Raw genomic sequence first — 18,219 nt, 5'->3', positions numbered from 1 at the left:
ACTCTCCATTGATTCTGAGGTGGGCGGCAGGATTGCCAAGGCAACAGCAGTGATGGCCAGACTTAACCAGAGGGTCTGGAACAACCCCAACCTCACAGAGAAGACCAAACTGCGTGTCTACCAAGCGTGCGTGCTCAGCTCACTTCTCTACAGCAGCGAAACATGGACCACCTATGCAAGACACGAGAGGAAACTCAACAGCTTCCACCTGAGATGTCTGCGGCGCATTCTGCACATCCAGTGGCAGGACAAAGTACCCAACACAGAGGTTCTAGAACGCGCCAACATGAACAGCATGTTCTCCATACTCAGCGAGAGGCGCCTTCGCTGGCTCGGCCATGTCAAGAGAATGGACCCAGGTCGCATTCCCAAGGACCTGTTATATGGGGAGTTAGCAGAAGGTGCACGACCAACTGGACGACCACATCTGCGCTACAAAGATGTTTGCAAGAAGGATATGAAGACAGCAAACATCAATGTCAACGACTGGGAGAGCTGTGCAAACAACCGTTCCAGCTGGCGTCTAGCTGTCAGGCAGGGAGTTCAAAACGCAGAGGAAAAGAGAAGAATAAAGCAAGCTGAAAAAAGAGCTGAAAAAAAGGATAAGCAAAAGCGTACTTTGGAGCTATGCCATCATCTCTCGTAGACGGACGGATGCCAAGAAATAACACCTGTTTGAGACACAGGATTGAACTTGGCACAATTGCTTTCAGTTTGATGCATCTCAAGTGTCCCAGTCAATGTGTTATCTTGAAGGGTAAGGTCACCGATACATTTTTCTTTGCATATTTCCTCTAATACCGTTTGAAAAAGGGCAATACACTTTGGTTAATTTCCAGGTCTGACCAGTAACTTTACAGCTCAACCTTAAAGGTCAGAATCCGATTTCGTTTTTATGAATATTTATGTGCTCACCATAGTCGGCAGAAGACAAATTTTCTTTGGATTTTATTGTTTTAAACATGCACTCTGATCAAATAATGTACCTCCAAAAACATGAAACGAGTTCGACACGGATAGATTGCTGATTTTTGGGCAAATAAAGCGACTAACCTGTTCTTAAAATATAAGTTGAGGATATCTTAAGTCGAGATTGAGTTTATTTAAAGCACGTTTGTGATATGTACACGAACATAAATTATATTATATATGCATCAATGGTAGCTCGCTGATGCTGCTGATCTTCCTATCACACAATCAGCTTCATTTTTGACGCGCATCTGATACGAAATCACACCAACCAGCTGTCATACATGATGTCACTAGGTAACGAGAATTGGCTTGCAAAAGTCAAATAATGTAACCACTCCAATAGGATGTCTTTGTCTTGATACAAACCCCAACATATATTCTATTAATATTGCCATTTCAGTGGTTCTGTATGAAGACAAAATTCAACTTATGTCAGAATGTCAAAAGTACCGAGAAATATTGACAAAGGTGCAAGTAGAGAAAGATGACTTGGCCAAGCAGCTTCAAGACACAAATGAGATGTTAGCTGATACAGAAGGTATATTCAAGAAGCATTTGTGTGTCAGTGTTGGACAAATATTTTGGTAGTCAACTTTCTCCATGCAAGTTAGCTTCACCTAAAATCACATTGCTTGCAAACATTTTACGGTCGTCCCATCGGAAAAGTAAAACACATCTTAATTATTACTGTTACACATGTACATAATGATTGTATCTCCTTATATCTTTAAAAAATATTATCAATATCAAATAATATTTTCTTTGATATCCTTCTTTTCCTCCTACTTTTCCTCACCAGTGCCCTATATTTATTACTTGTTTAGTTGTAGTAATATTAGTAGCATTGTTAATTAATTATTCAGTAATAATAATAATAATAATAATAATAAATGTATTATTATTATTATTATTATTATCATTATTATTATTATTATTATTAATGAGTTTGTTCTAAAATATCCCTAGATAACAATATTTTCAATTGAATATTGTCCTGAATATGCTGTGATATTGTTAATACAACTATTGCTTTTCATTTAAATATACGTTCATGACTGGCAGTGTCAAGACAATATTTAAGCATACGGTCATGGTGTCCAGTACTGGATAGTTAGTCCAGCTATTGTGTTATCCTTGTGCACTTTATTGCATATTGCAGATACATTTTTTTCTCTAACAAATAAACGAACCGCTAAATATATAATTGCTATGTTGAACACTTGGCGTCTGCTGATGACGTGCGTGAGATGACATTTTGCAGTAGTTCACCATACGACAGTAGGCGCCAATATCAAAATCCAGCCCCTCTCCATCTTTTTTCCAATTGTTGGTCGTATTGTTGATTAAATTGTTAGATTGTTTCTTATATCGATTCTATTTCCATGAAACAATATCAACATTTGTTGGATACACAAAAATAGCTCCAGTTATCGTCTCTAGGAGATACATCCTACTGGCAAGTCAAGCCCGGCCGACATTCTGAAAGATTGAAACAATTCATAATATTGAAACAAATAAAATGTACAGTACCCTGTTTATTTGGTTCTTGCTTCGGTCATGGTGGAACAAGAACACCTGTTAAAACTGAAGAAAAACAAAACAACTCCACAAATTAGACAGACATACATTTTTGTGACAAAAAAGGCAATATTCCCAACAGTGTTGTAGACATCTGCTGCAGCTTCAGTTTTTTAGCATCTCATGTATGAATTTATACGGGACTGTCAGATTTGGTTACCGTGACGTTAATTATGACCAGAGATACAATATGTGTGCGCTACACATACAAATCGGTTATAATTTGAGGAAATCCTATTCTATGGTAGCAGAACTGGATGCCCTAATGATGTTTACCTGCTCGTTATGCTACAGAGTCTTGAATTAGAGGAGAATTTATTGAAAAATACAAGTAATGTAATGCCAGTTGTTTGTATAATAATAATACTTGACAGCGCGTAAATTTTATTGTTATCTTTGATCGGTTCAGTTAAAAAGTGTTTGATGCACACAAACTCGGTCTGATTGCCATGAGACAATCTAAGTACTTACAGACAAAATGTTGACAGCAGGTACTGGCCATGAGACAATCTAAGTACTTACAGACAATGTTGACAGCAGGTACTGAACTGAGCTGCTAATTTGGGTAGAAGAAAGCCAGAGACCCTAGGGAAATGAATAACCTTGAATGTGTTACTATTTACCCTTGTATACCAAGGATCTAGGAATCAGACTGCTGACCGTATATGGGGGCACCAAACAAATTCGTTAATGCAGTGCTTCGATGGGAGATTGTATAAACACTATGTCAATCTGGTGACACGTCAGGGGGTTTCATGAATCAAAAATGCCGCTGACAATTGCCATTGAAGGACAACATTTTACTGTTTACTTCGAGCAATTGCAGATACAAATCATGTTCTGCCATACCAGGAGGAGAAAAGGGGGAAGGGGAGAGCAGTGAGACATACCATAAAATATTGCCCTAACTTTTTGTCTTGTCTGTTAACGGCAAACATGTGATAATCGATTTAGAGTATGATCATGCAAACAACTTATTAATTTGTACACAGCTTATTAATTTGTAAACAACTTCTTCATTCGTACAACTTATTAATTCATAAATATATTATTTCCTTAGGAAGAACAGCAAGCTGCTCGAAGGCGGCAGCAAGTGCGTGTCCACTGCCACCAAAGATAATATCAACAAAATCAAAGGTAAATGATGCTCCTAAAGGTTTAAACTTCGGTAAATTCTTGTCAGCTTTTTGGTATTTTTTTTTTAGCTGAAAAAGGGAATCGATAGTTATGGAAGACACTTAGAGTTACTGTATAACTATTTGTGTAAAACAATTTCTTGTCTGAATCACTGCTGTCTTCCTGGGGCCATACACATTTACCATTTTAACTCAATGACTGAAACGTTAGTTCCATTTTTGATGAGCACTCGGTTGTAATTAGCTGACAGGAAAATAAAGGAAAATAGTCGATTTATTGGTTTGTAGAGATAGCTGTAATCATCTGGATACTCAAGGTTGTCTGCGGTTGTCTTGTTTCCTTAAATTGCTCGTGTCCAAGAGTTTTGATAAAAGATAGCATGAAATTATAGATGTCACTTTTTGTGGCAGTAGCAGCAACATCCATGATGCCAATATCGTATGTTGAATTACTGTGTTCAGATTTGCGTAACCAAGTTCCATTATTATTAAATGGGCTATTTCACACATGATGCCAAAGATTACTTCAGCTAAAAATTTAAAAGTAATTAAATAAATCTCAGTTTTGCTGGTGGACAATGAAAATCAAACGCGATCTGCGTCTTCTTAATGTGGCCTTCCTTTCTTTATTTGACTTCTGTCCATGAAACCCTTCAAAGGTTATTGAACGGAAACTGAAGTGCACGGTGTTAGGGTCAAACATAAATAATAAATCTCTAGTATGTACTCACCAGCAAGGCACGAGCCCCACCCACCCACCACTCACCACTTACTGACCCTGGGCAGCCTATAGGACAATCGTAAAAATGATCTGGAACATCTGAAAGGTGCATACCACCACCACAAAAAAACACAAACAGGCTGCACATGATCAGGAGTATATTGAGGAGTTACCTCCCCTTTTCCAGTTAAACTAGTATACTACACCTTTGAGAAAAATCAAACAATAGAGATATTTGGTTTGAAAGCTAAGCATTTATCTACCCCTCCTCGCCATGTATTTTGCCTGATGCAAAGTATGCCCCTGTGCTCTTTTCAACATAAGGTCATCAACATATCTTCTTCCATCTGTATGGATGGGGTTGGGTGGGTGAGAAAATGTTACATAAAACGAGAATGTTGGTCATCGTAAGCAGAACAAAGCTAAATGAATCTAAATTTGAACCTTGTAGGAAGGAAAGCAACACAGTACCTTCACATGAAATTACAATGACAAAACATGGATTTAGCCTAATAATGGGCATATGGGGATGAAGGTTTGTTGATTTCATCTTGATTCGATCTAAAACATAATTATTTGATTGCCCGTCTTATTTGCATATTTCTCAGACCTTTATTCATAATATGCATCAATACCTGCTAATGTATTTATAATCGCAATGGCGTTTGCACAGTAAGATTGTCTACATAAGAAAATTGTTATTACTGACCATTTTTTTGGCAAAACAACTTTTTATTTTCCCCATAAATTGCATGCTATTGGCGGGGACATTTGTGTCATATGAACACATTTCTAGCTTCTCCATAATGTTAAGTGAATCAATTTTGAAAAAATAAATAAATTAGTAAATAGTGTTAAAATTTTTTGCTTTCTTTGGAAAAATGTTTATACAATGCGTTTATGTATGCACTTTTCTCATCAAGATTCACTTTTTTAAATCATATGTATTTATTCTTATATGGGGTACAAATAATGACAGCGATTTCCTTTTTGGGGCTGATTTAAAAGATCTAAATCGAATTGGTGCAAGAATTAGTAATCAAATATTTAAATTATCGTCAATTGATATAAAATTTGTAATTGAATACCTAGAACATGAATCTGTTATATATTTATATTTTTGTTCCTCTATTCCCCAAAATTCAGAAGTCTTACAGGATAGCACATGTCTGTCATTCACTTCTTATGTCTGTCCATTTGTCTGTTGCATTTTAGGGTTGCGTGTATGTCATGCACTCGTTCAGTTTTAAATAATGTTGCTTAACTGTTGTAGAAATATCGGAGAACGTATGCGTTTTACTTTATGAGGCTATGAACTTTAAATGAGTTTGATTTGAGGCATTCCACAACATTATTATTATGAATTATGTCCCCTAACTGTCAATCCTCTTGTTTTGGTATCCACAGATTTACTTTCGCAAGGGTTGTTCGATTTTAGACTAATCCAACAGGCGACTTTGTATTTCAAAGAATTTCATTTCAAGCATTTTATGACATCATATACTGACGTTTAACATCATATCGTTTGATTTCAGATCTTCCTGATTTTGATTTATAGGTACCAGTGTAGGTCTGAGGTTTGTGCTTTGTGTCCCTGGGAAACCATTTTCTTCTTTGAAAATCGATTGCCAATAATAACGTTCCAAATGAACCAATTACATTTATGCATATGTCTGTTCATACATGGGTATATGGTTGCGTCAGTTTTTTCTTATTCTTTTTGTATTTATTACACGCACAGAAAATTGTTCTAATACTGATACATTTCTAGTTTAGTTAGGTTCAAATAAGACTAAAATGCTGCGAGATTCCGATTTTTAAAAGAAAAATCTGCATGTTGTGTTCGTGCAACCATTACCTACTACCAAGGAAGCTCTTTGGGCATGCTTGATTTGAAACTACAGAATGTAAATAACTGAAATTTGGCAGCCATTATGTTACACTTATGTAGATGACATTAAATTATTGTTTCCAAATTCTTTTGTCGAGGCCACGTTAATTGGAAATTGACATTTTGTTTGCCGCTCATCACAACAGTTTGTTAAGTTTTTTTCTTGAAAGTTTTATTATTTGCTTACATTCCCAAACTCCTTCATAATTGTTTTAGATACGTGGCATGAGTAATTATGAAACTAAAATAGTTCCTTCTGCGATATTCTCGATTACCCATTGACCACGGTATTAGTATTGAGATTACTATCGAACAAAAGCGTGTTCATTTTTCACATTTCCTTAACCCTTCGATGGATTCAGTTCATAATGTAGCTTAACGTTGGGTCACAATGTCAGTCAAAATCATTTTGCATTAAAATTCGTTAGGGTACTTTTTTTATTGTGTTACATTTCCTAAATTGCTTCATAGATTTTGTTCATAAATCGAATAAATCATTATAAAGCTAGGACAATAATTGATGTGACAGTCTCACTTACCCCCTCTTTGACCTTCAGATCAATGCGACAGGCATAAACACATTTTGTTAATATTTGGATTTGCATTTATTATTTGCTTATGTTTCCTAAATCCATTGCTGGACATTATTTATACTTGGGGTGAATTATTAAGAAACTGTGATAATTCATTCCGTGACATTCTCACATGCCAGTTTGACCTATGTGTCAGATTCTCAGTCATAGAAAATTTGTGTTAAGTTGTATTTTTGTGCTCAGAATTTTCTCATTTGTTTATTTACCAAAATTCCTCGATGGGTTTTGTGCATTCTAAAGATGACTCATTATGTGACCATGACTATGTAGCGTGCGACATAAACTCTCGCCTCTTTGATCGTAGAGTCACTGACTAGATTTCACAGGCATGAACACGTTTTGCTTGAAGTTATTAATTTGCTTATATTTCCTAATGGATTTTGTTAATACTTTGAACAAATCATCATGAAACTATGTTAATTCATTCACGCTCCCTCTCCCCTTTGATCTTTTTTGTCAAGGTGACAGTCACATAATATTTTTGTTGCAGTTTGTGTTAAAGACTTTAAATTTGGGTGTGGTTTCTAAACCCGTTGTTGAGAAGACTCTTAGACAATGTATTCTGCAACATGTTCGCTCAACTTATTTGACCTTGGAGTCAAGGTCAAATGAATATAATAGTGCGTTAGTAATTTGATTCTGAATGTTTTCATTGCTTATATTTCCTAAACCCATCAATAAACGTTATTCATACATGGGTCGATTCATTAAAGTGCTGAGACAATTCATTTTGTTGACACTTTTGCTCGTGTAAGGACCCTTTGATCAAGGACACTGTGATAGAAAATTTGCATCAAAGATTTAGGTGTTGCTTCTACATTGATATTTGATACATACAATAATAGAATTTGATAATACTAAGAATGAATTAATGTGAAGACAGCGCAGTCTGCCACAAGCGTGTCCAAGCTTTTGACCTTGTGGTAATGGTCACGCAGATTCCAGCAATGATCAGATGGTTGACTCAACTATGATAGTCCTGGCCTTTGTTGTGATGAAATTTTTTTAAAAATGTGTTACCTTGGACGTTTTGTTTGAAGAGTTTCGTTTCATGTCTTACAGCCAAAGTTTCATCTGCAAGGTCAAGGTCACTGATGTATGTCGTTTCCCCTTTTCAACACTTTTCCTCCAAAGGTCTTGAAATTTGGCAACGAAACTTTACAATATCATGACTTCCTATCAGCTTTAAGGACTCGTGTCATTAATTCAGTGTCAACCTATGCAAACACCATGGCTTTAAAAATTTAATAACTTTAAATTTCTTTGTGCTCATGATCAAACCTATATTTATCAGTATAGACGAAACCTGGATGTCAGCTTGTGTGTAGAGAAAAGGATATGATCCGCGGCATTTTCTGGACCTACATGTGCTTGAAACGTGTGCTTTGAATTCTGCACCAACGAGTCAGGTGCTAATTTCAGTGATGAGTGTTCCAAACTCAAGAATGTTAAAAAACTGCAATTCCATCATAAAGCAATATCTCTATTTTTTCAGTTACTACTAGGATAAGCTCTCAAAGATTCTTTTTCCTAAAAGTAACTTACATTATTAACCAATCCTGGCCATCTAAACCCATATATACTCTATTTTATGGTCACCCTTTCCCAGACTGGTTCCCATTTATACATACATTTAGTACCGTGTGTCATCAAAGCTCTGTCTCAAAGGTCGTGAGAAGATTTCAGTATCGTGAACTTTGCAATGTTTGTCAAGCGGGAGATTTGTTTGTTTATTTTTTATTTTTTGTGTAAAAGATTTAACTTCTTCAAGTTTTTGCATTTTTAACGTTTATGCTTTTAGAACTATACTTTTAATCGCCACTTTACAGTCCGGATTCTGACGAAGTGCAGTCAAACCACATACATACATACATACATACATACATACATACATACATACATACATACATACATACATACATACATATCATGACCAAATGCCACGATGATTATCTTCTTACTCCACTTTTGTTGTCAGCATGCTATCTCCAACATAGGAAAAAAAAATTTCTTACTTATTGAGGTTCGGGTGTGGTGATGAGCATGTGTGTGTGTGTGTGTGTGTGTGTGTGTGTGAGAGAGAGAGAGAGAGAGAGAGAGAGATTAGCTTCTTGTTGATTCATTCAAATTTTGTAGGCCATTTGAACATTAATCTATATGAGAGACTGTTGATAAGTTTTAACCTTTAGAAAAGAAAGTATTAATGTTAAATGGCAATAGTTCATAATCTGTTAATGTTAGATTTGATATATATATCACTGGCATATGCATCATATCCACAAAGTTATTTTTCCTCTAAATATTATGCACTGATTAAACTAGAACAGATGTTTTAAATCAAATATAAAATATATTAGATTTGCCATATGATGTTTCGATCTGAAACTATAAGGGTTCTACTGTCTCAGGTCGGTGGGAGGCCCATTCAGGAAGTAAAGCCACAGGGAATATCTAAACATTCTAGTAAGATCAAGCAGAGCTCTCAGGCCAAACACAAAACTCTGGAACCTGTTGCAAGAACTCAGACTGAGAAGTTGATGGAAGAACTTCATTGCACCAATACTGATTTGAAGGAAAGAGAGATGGAAGTCAGTCAGGTAAACAGGATGAATCTTGACAGATATCAACCTACTTCCCTTTGTTTATTTGCAATGTAATTTTTGTCTGTCGTCAGTTCCCTAATGAACCTAATAAGTCACAGATAGTGATTTGTGATTTGGATTTTTTAACGTAGCTTTAACAATGTTTCAGTCATATCGCTACGATGTCTGCAGTGTGACAGTTTATAGTAATGTCTAGCACTGGGGCATCATGCCTGAGACATGTAGCATGATGTCCCACCCAGTCACATTATCCTGACACCAGGCCGACCAGTCCTAACACTAACCTCTTAATGCTGAGCGCCAAGCGAGGTAGCTGTTAGTACCATTTTTGTAAGTCTTTGGTATGGCTCGGCCGGGGATCGAACCCACGACCTCCCGTATCCGAGGCGGACACTCTAACCACTAGGCCACCGGAGCGGTACATGTCACAGACAGATTAAACTCAGACACATAGACAGGATAAACCTTTACTGATTTTAAATTACTTCCCCTTGGTTTCCATTCCCTAATAAATCAATATTTAATTTTCATTTTTAAGAGTTTCCTTTACTGGTTTTAAATTACTTCCCTTTGGTTTCCATTCCCTAATCAGTCAATATTGAATTGTCATTTTTCAGGGTTTAATAAATTTTCATACATGCACCTTAGTCACTTTTATCTGAAAGATATAATTGTCATTGTTAAGTCTCATCATCATTTTACATTCCAAAGATTCCATGTTGCTCTTCTGTTTAGGTAAAAACAGAAATTCGTTGCAATGACCACCGACTTGAAAATCTGCACAAAAGTCTTAATGATGCAAGAACTCGGATAAAGATAGACTACCAGAATATTTCACATATGGGGAAGAAAAGATGAAACTTTGTACTTCTACTTCTCTTCTCAGAATATCTTTTTATTTATATCATGTGTGAATATTTAATCCTTAAAGGTCTCCAGATCACCAGAGAAATTAATTTAATTTTATTGATTTTTATTTCTTTATGAGCTAATATCGATCCATGAACATATATGTGTTACGATGTTTGGATATAGTTCATATGTGAATAAGTGTAATATTACGAAATCAGCGTTATGTACTGTTGTGTTACTGTTGCATTGTTACCGTTGGGAGTGTGAATACACTTTTTATACATAGGGGTCTATTTCTCAGGTTGGTAGGAGGCCCATTCAGGAAGTAAAGCCACAAGGAATCTCTAAACAGTCTAGTAGCATCAAGTATCAGGCCAAACACAAAACTCTGGAGCCTGGTGCAAGAACTCAGACTGAGAAGATGGAAGAACTATCTAGCACCAATAGTGATTTGGAGGAAAGAGAGATGAAAGTCAGACAGGTAGACAGGATGAATCTTAACAGATATCAGCTTACTTTCCTTTGTAATTTTTGTCAGCCTTTAATCCCTAATAAACTTAATAAATCAATATTGAAGTTTCGTTTTTAAAAGTTCAAAAAAATTTCAACATACATTGTTATGTATATTTAATTTGTATTATGTGTTGATTTTTGTCCATGTTTATATGTTTTATATGTTATGTATATTTAATTTGTATTGTGTGGTTGACCTTTATCCATAATTGAGGGGAGGAGTTGGGTCTACATGACGAATATCATTTTCCTGTATATAAAAAAAAAACAACAACAACATATTACACAGCTAATTCGTGTGTATAATTTTAGATTATAAATTATGATCATTACTACTTGGAGGTAATATGTTTATGTGGCATTTTGACATTGGATGTTTCTAGACAAGATAGTGTTTATTAATTTAATGGGGAAAATGACCCTCATTCTGGTTTTGTTATTGTATCTTAGTGTGTTATATAAGTAAATATATATTCATTATTCCAAATCTTAACGCCAGTCTTAGTGGAATAAGTTTCAGTTATTTATTTAAATTATTAATTGGAATTAATGTTACTGTTGGAGTGTTACCGTTCCGAGTATGAATACACTTTTTGAACTTAGTGTTATAATAAAGGCGAGATAAAAGACGCTAATTTCGAGTCTAAAATGTTTAATCTAATATTACAGAGAAAAAATGCTTACTTATAATAAGAATGAATTGTGCAGTGAACATTTATAAGCACACAGAAGACACTTAAAAAATATTAAATTGAGAAACTTAAAATCATAAGATATGCACTCGTGTCTTAGAGTTGAAAGCATGCAGCGTCCATAGATACAGTGCAACTGTAGTAAGAAGTAGAGAACCTTAAAGAGAGAAGCAAACTTAGAAGCATTAACTGTATACGTTGTTCATAGATGAGCACATACGAACTAATATAATGCGACGAAAGGCAAGGGATACACCTGTTATGTGATAAAAGAATAAAGAATTAACATGCTGAAAGACAAAAGTTAAAGCTGTGAAATAGCACATTGGACATGCGGTAGATCATGGAAAACTATGGTAACGAAAACAAAACTAGAGATATATTCTTGCATCACAAAGAACAATAAATAACCAAAGTAAAAGCACAGCTGCAAAACGTTTATTTATAATGTGAATATTGAGCAGCTGCATGCGTCAAATCCAGACCAAGAATTTTTTTAAAAATGATTTAAATTTTATGAAAATGTTTGTGGTGGGGCAAATTTCATTTGAAAGTAAAGTTCCAAATTTTGCTGCTGCATACCTGAAAGACATTATTCATTTATTTTGTTGTTTTTACCCTTGCTTTGCATTTCCTGTGTGTATTTTTACCGAGTACGTAACTAAATAGCAAAGAATTTTTACAAGAAAAAAATATTGCATAATAACTTACGTACTACTACTGTACATAACTACAGCAAACTTCCCAAGTACCATGGTTGTCTTTCTTGAACTCGAATGATTTTAGGATTAATGACACAAGGCTACAATGACCTCTAAGAAGACATCATGTAGACATCATTTATTATTATTATTATTATTATTATTATTATTATTATTCAGCTTGAGGTTTCACGCCCGAATTAATGCAAAAAATATAGCAACGGGCTAGAGACATATACGGAAGGAATTTCAAAGACCAAATTAAACCACCAGCTTAAGGCTGAACTAGACGAACTGCAAGAGAAATATTCCAGAACTGAACACGCATTGAGATCATTGGTAAGAAACAGTAGATAGAATCCTGACTTACATATGCTTTTACAAAACATCTCCTTCGAGTTTGTACTGATATCTAAGTATAGGCAAGAAATATATTGTCTACTGCAATCAATTCCTTCATGGAACAAATTTGAGAAATAGGAAATGATAATTCCTTATGACACTATTCTTAACAATTATCTTTCAAGATTTAATCAGGTACGCATTGGCAACAAATACTGAAAAATATGATGTAAGGGAACAAATGGTCTAGAAACTGATTTTATCTTTTGCAACTTTCGAGTACTAATTTCTTTGATAAAATAAATATTGTGATTTTATAGTGTAAGGAACTTCTATAAATCATGGAATTTTAATGTTTCATACATTTTCACATAAACATTGACAATTTGATTAAAATTTAGACTTAATCGAATGCTTTTTTTTACACTATAGTGCTTTGAAGCTTGGGAGACATTTGAGAATTCAAGAATATTTTCTTCTCAGAGAGATTCAGACGAGTGGACACAAAATTATCAATCAAATCCAGGCTAAAATTGCTGGTTGACTTGTGTAGAACCTTACAGTTTGCCATTAATACTGCGAATGGGAGATTTAGGTGTTTCATACTTCTAGATGAAAAGAAAATATGTCGCACCCAGAAGGGGGCTTTTTCACAAAAAAACTTTCCGAATTTTAAAAGTAGTTTAAAACATTATATTCCTCCATGTTCTAATAATTTGTAACTTGTAGACTTAGTCCTTTATGCTCTTAAAAACTTCTATTTTACATGCAAAACAGAAGAAGAAAAAAACAGAATTACTTGACCTTCATCGTTCACTGTACATTTCACATACTTGTTCATTCACGGCTCAGTGAACTTATAGTTGGCGAGCAGATCTTGCATATTTCATGCCTCATCCATCCAAACTATTTCAGCTCCTAAGAAACCGCTGGACCAATATCCGTCAACATGTCAGGGAGCATTATCTGGCATAAAACAGTCCAAGTGGACACGAATGTTGCCCATCCACCATAAAATATGGCCATTATGAGTAAAAACAGAAAAGCCTTTAAAACGCATATCTAAAAAGCTGCAGAAAAGGATTTAACAGAAAGCATCCCTGCTTGAACTTCTTAAATGACTCTTTCTCCATAAAAGAAAACGGAAGAAAACATATAAAATGACTACGTCTGAAAAACAGCACAACATAATTTGACCACATTTGAAAGATATCATCCTGGCTTAGAGGCATCTAAAAAGTTTTACAAAACGCTGCCTACTGAATTAAAGATAAAGCCACCGTTTCTACAAAGAAGAAGAAAAATAAACTTTAAATGATTGCTCTCAAACATGTTCAACATAATTTGTCATACTGCATTTTGGCATAAGGTTCTTCTGAATTTTACAAATTATACCAACACACCTTAAAGCATGGTCATCGTTAAATCTCTTCTGCTGAAAAAAGGACACTTCACAGATGGTCTACATAATGGTGCTTACATGTACATGGACACATGTAAGATTGCATTGTGCTGAGGCTATTGGTGTCAAGTATCTTGTCAAAAGACACCCTGTGGCTGCTAAGCAATTCTGGTCTATACAATCAACAGAATATGTCCAACTTTTAACAGAAAGAATTCTGGCTTAAAGACCATTCAAGTTTGTTCAAATGTTGTTGATTAAATGTACCATATGGCCGCCAGAACTAAAAATAGTAAACCTTACAATTACACCTTCTTTACCAAATGATCGACATATGTTGACTCAAACTCCTTAAAGCTTTGCACAAATGATCTAAAATCGAAAACTTACGAACTGTAGGATCTCCGTAACTAACATTAGAAAACATTATATCTTCTTCACAATTGCTGAGCAAAATGTGGTCAAATATTCAGGGGTATCTTAGTGTGACGGTATTTAAAATGTGTACATATCATTTAAACAACAGCGAAACCTTTAAATGACGTCTCGACAACCACTCAGCATACTTCTGATCAATTCAACAGGAAGCATCCTGATTTGAAGGCCTTTGATTTGCATACAAATGATGCTGATATGCCATCAAATATGTCCAAACATATTCAAACGCCCCCTTTTGTAAGAAATACATTCAACGAAATCAGAGCCTTCAATCGTAGTTTTATGCTACTGTATAGAGGCCAAGTAGCAGCTGCCATTACTCAGTCTCGAACTGGGTACCAGAAAGAAACCACTTCCACTGCAGAAATTACAGCCAAACTCATCTCTTTGAATTATGTTGAAAACTAAACCAAACGTTATCATCAATTCGAATTCCCTTTCACTTTGAAAGCCTTGCGAAAACCTAAGCTTTGACAACCTGTTTAAAAGCTCAAGACTTACAGAGACATGCTTTTGAAAAAGGAATAATATTATGTATTATTGGTTGCCTAGTCACATTGGCATTAAGGGTGACAAAAGACCAGATAAAGGAGCTGAAGCTGCCCCCAGTCTACCACTTCTCAATAGAACATTTCACACAGTGACTTTAAAAATTCTATGAATTGGCTTATTGTGTTTATCAAATTATACAGAATTAAATATCTACAAGTTAGCATCGGAACATCAAACTTGCCATTGGAGAGTGGCATCTCTCATATCGAACACATCCCAGAGATGAGATGGTATTATGCCGCTCGCATTTTGGACACGTGATTTGTGAGTATCTCTTCAAATATGAACCTTAACAAAGATGCATACGTTGCCAGTGGAAAACAGATGTTAGAACGCAGTCTTGCTGACTGTAACAACTTATACCATGTGAGACAGAAGATTTTCGTTTTGAACTTTTTGATGAGATGTCAACAGATGAAAGCTTGGAGTTCCTGAAAGAATATGATTTATATAACAAGTGTTGACATTACATGGAATGAAAACCCCACAAACAAGCTGAGAACAACACATCCGTAATTGTGTTAAGAACAAACTGCAGAGATGATGTGGATGGTGAAACTCGACCAGAGTGCATACGCTTCCAGCGTCCACTGAAAGATGAAAACTTATTTGTCGAACGCATTGAGACATTTTTTTTATATGTAAACTAAATTTCGCGACTTTATGATGATGCGCTATTAAATCCAGTCTTGGACTTTTTGAGGTGATGCGGTTTAAAATGTGACCGAATATGTTACACATATTTTTTATGTATCTTAAATTTATCTTTGGTTTATATGCCTATTATAAACTTTCGAACATCTTTACCTTTTAACTTTTGTCTTGAATTACTAAATGTTTGTGTTTACTTGAAAGGCTGTATCTTCCTAAAGCGTTTTGTTTTTGACAATTATATATCTTACAATTTTTAGAATCTACCTATTAATCACTGCCACATAGCGAGTATTTAGCTACGATGTCGTAGCCTTAATTTGATTTTGTTGTGGTTGAGGCTACGAACTGATCCCATATCATGTAATGGAGCAAAAAAAATCATCACTAAAGTCAGAAAAACAAACAATGTACAATTCAACTACATAAGTATAATCATGTTGTGAAAGAATTTTGGCTTATTTTGAATTTATTAAGCCCTTACACGATAAAATAAATTGGCATGGTTATTCTAACCTTACGCTGTCCGCCATGACAGATAACGCGAGACTCTCGCCGTGACCCCTTTTCTACGTAAAGCTTGCCAGACCATATTTTTGATATTCTACGCTATATTATTATCAATCAAGTGCGAATAATCGCTTCTTGGTGGAATTTCAAAGTTGCCGATAAACCGTATTTACTTTCAATGCACAGAATTTCTGACCCAAATGGCGCCAAAATTATTTTACTACGATTTGTTTACATTTCCAAATAAGGCGTCAATGTCCTTATATGGCACACAAACAAACGAGGCTGAGAACGGAAGTAATCATTATTTGAAATAACATGGCGGATTATCTAAACGAAAATATCGACTATAAAAGGTAAACGAGATTTTACAACTATTTCTACAAAGACTTTCGATACTTCCGGTATTAAATAAGAGGACTACTCATTTTATTGGATTATATGCAAGGAATATGTTTAAAGTGTTATTATTAGGCTAAAAGAGCGCCGGGTGTGAATCACACCCGGCTTGCTCCATTAACGCGTATATGCTCATGTTAGTACCCTGTCCACGAGGTACGAGTAAGGGAACTAATATTAGTACTAAGCGTGTATTGTGTTCCCGTGCTGTTGAAATCAATGCATATATATTTAATGATCTTATCATCATCTATGTTTTTACATTATAAATAATTTAAACTATTTTTGCTCCTTTATTTTGTCTTGTAGGAGTAAAATGTTTATGTTTATTTGGAAATATTTTAAAAGAGTTTGGTAACTTTGTGCCTTATATTTGGGGGTGGGGGCTTATCTTTGTTGTTTTTACTATATAACTAGTATCGTGCTCAGACCATCGACCCATCTGTCAGTTCTCCCATAAATACATTAACTTGTCTTCTCGTGAATGATGTAAGCGTAACAACCTGACAGATAATTACTTCTATGGGTTAATAGATGTTTTCTGTTCTTTTATATCATTTGTTTTGACTGAAAAAATTCTCAGATAGTAAATGTCACTTTTGCAGTCCATTCTCAGCCCTTCATTGATGTTATACGAAAGTCAGCTTCAGTGATGTGTTATATGTTACATTCCATGACTGCGTTCTGCACACATGTACTGGTTTGTATTGTGTAATGGAAATATATATCAAGATTTCTACATTCTGTTTGACTCATACATTTTACAAATCTTAAATAGTAATAAATATTATCATATTCTGCATTTATTGTATGGTGTTCCGTATTCGTAAATTTATAATGATTGGTAACTTTAAAAAAAGAAATTAAAATTTAAAAAGAAAATACTTTCTTTCCCGAGTTGTACATACTGGATATCATAAAAATGAAGATGACAAATATAATCTTAATTTTTATTGAGTAGGCCTGATGACAATCTTTGTACATTATATGAGTACTTGACTTCTTATTGTTCATTATATTAATAAGGTATTTATTTGGCTATTATATAATAGTAACAATGACTGAATGTAATCTCTTTCAAAGAGGACATAAAGAATGTTATTCAATCACACATACATACATACATACATACATACATACATACATACACACACATATACACACACACATACATAAATACATACATACATACATACATACATACATACATACATACATGGACCGCTCCGGTGACCTAGTCGTAAGAGCGTCAGCCTCGGATGCGGGAGGTCGTGGGTTTGATTCCCGGCCGAGTCATACCAAAGACTTACAAAAATGGTACTAACAGCTGCCTCGCTTGGCGCTCAGCATTAAGAGGTTAGTATTAGGACTGGTTGGCCTGGTGTCAGGATAATGTGATTGGGTGGGACATCATACTACATGTCTGCGGCATGATGCCCCAGTGCTACACATCACTACAAACTGCCACACTGCAGACATCGTAGCGATATGACTGAAAAATTGTTAAAGCTACGTTAAAAATCCTAATCACACACACACACACACACACACACACACACACACACATACATACATACATACATACATACATACATACATACATACATACATACATACATACATACATACATATGGATATATGGGTTAAAATCGTCAAGATCTCTGTGAAGCAC

At 35.1% G+C, this 18,219-nt stretch overlaps 1 protein-coding gene across 3 annotated transcripts in view; it reads left to right on the top strand.

The window, feature by feature from the left end:
- The window catches only part of LOC149803692 (uncharacterized), a 51,249-nt gene extending 33,901 nt beyond the window's left edge, over positions 1 to 17,348 (top strand). The window contains exons 6-11 of one of the 3 annotated variants that reach the window (XM_089953478.1): positions 1,373 to 1,510; positions 3,611 to 3,687; positions 9,300 to 9,488; positions 10,648 to 10,827; positions 12,433 to 12,591; positions 13,372 to 17,348. In XM_089953478.1, the coding sequence (XP_089809604.1) occupies positions 1,373 to 1,510; positions 3,611 to 3,687; positions 9,300 to 9,488; positions 10,648 to 10,827; positions 12,433 to 12,456 (608 nt within the window). In that variant the 3' untranslated portion in view covers positions 12,457 to 12,591; positions 13,372 to 17,348. Of the gene's footprint in view, positions 1 to 1,372; positions 1,511 to 3,610; positions 3,688 to 9,299; positions 9,489 to 10,647; positions 10,828 to 12,432; positions 12,592 to 13,026 lie in introns of all 3 variants that reach the window. The other 2 variants (XM_089953477.1, XM_089953479.1) reach the window with 2 other exon arrangements.
- The last annotated feature ends 871 nt before the right edge of the window (positions 17,349 to 18,219 follow it).

This window comes from Sinohyriopsis cumingii, chromosome 3, assembly GCF_028554795.1.
Source record: "Sinohyriopsis cumingii isolate HCF-2022 chromosome 3, ASM2855479v2, whole genome shotgun sequence".
NCBI classification, from domain to species: Eukaryota; Metazoa; Mollusca; class Bivalvia; order Unionida; family Unionidae; genus Sinohyriopsis; species Sinohyriopsis cumingii.
The sequence above is the reverse complement of the archived record's forward strand: the minus strand, read 5'-3'. Positions and strand labels throughout refer to the sequence as shown.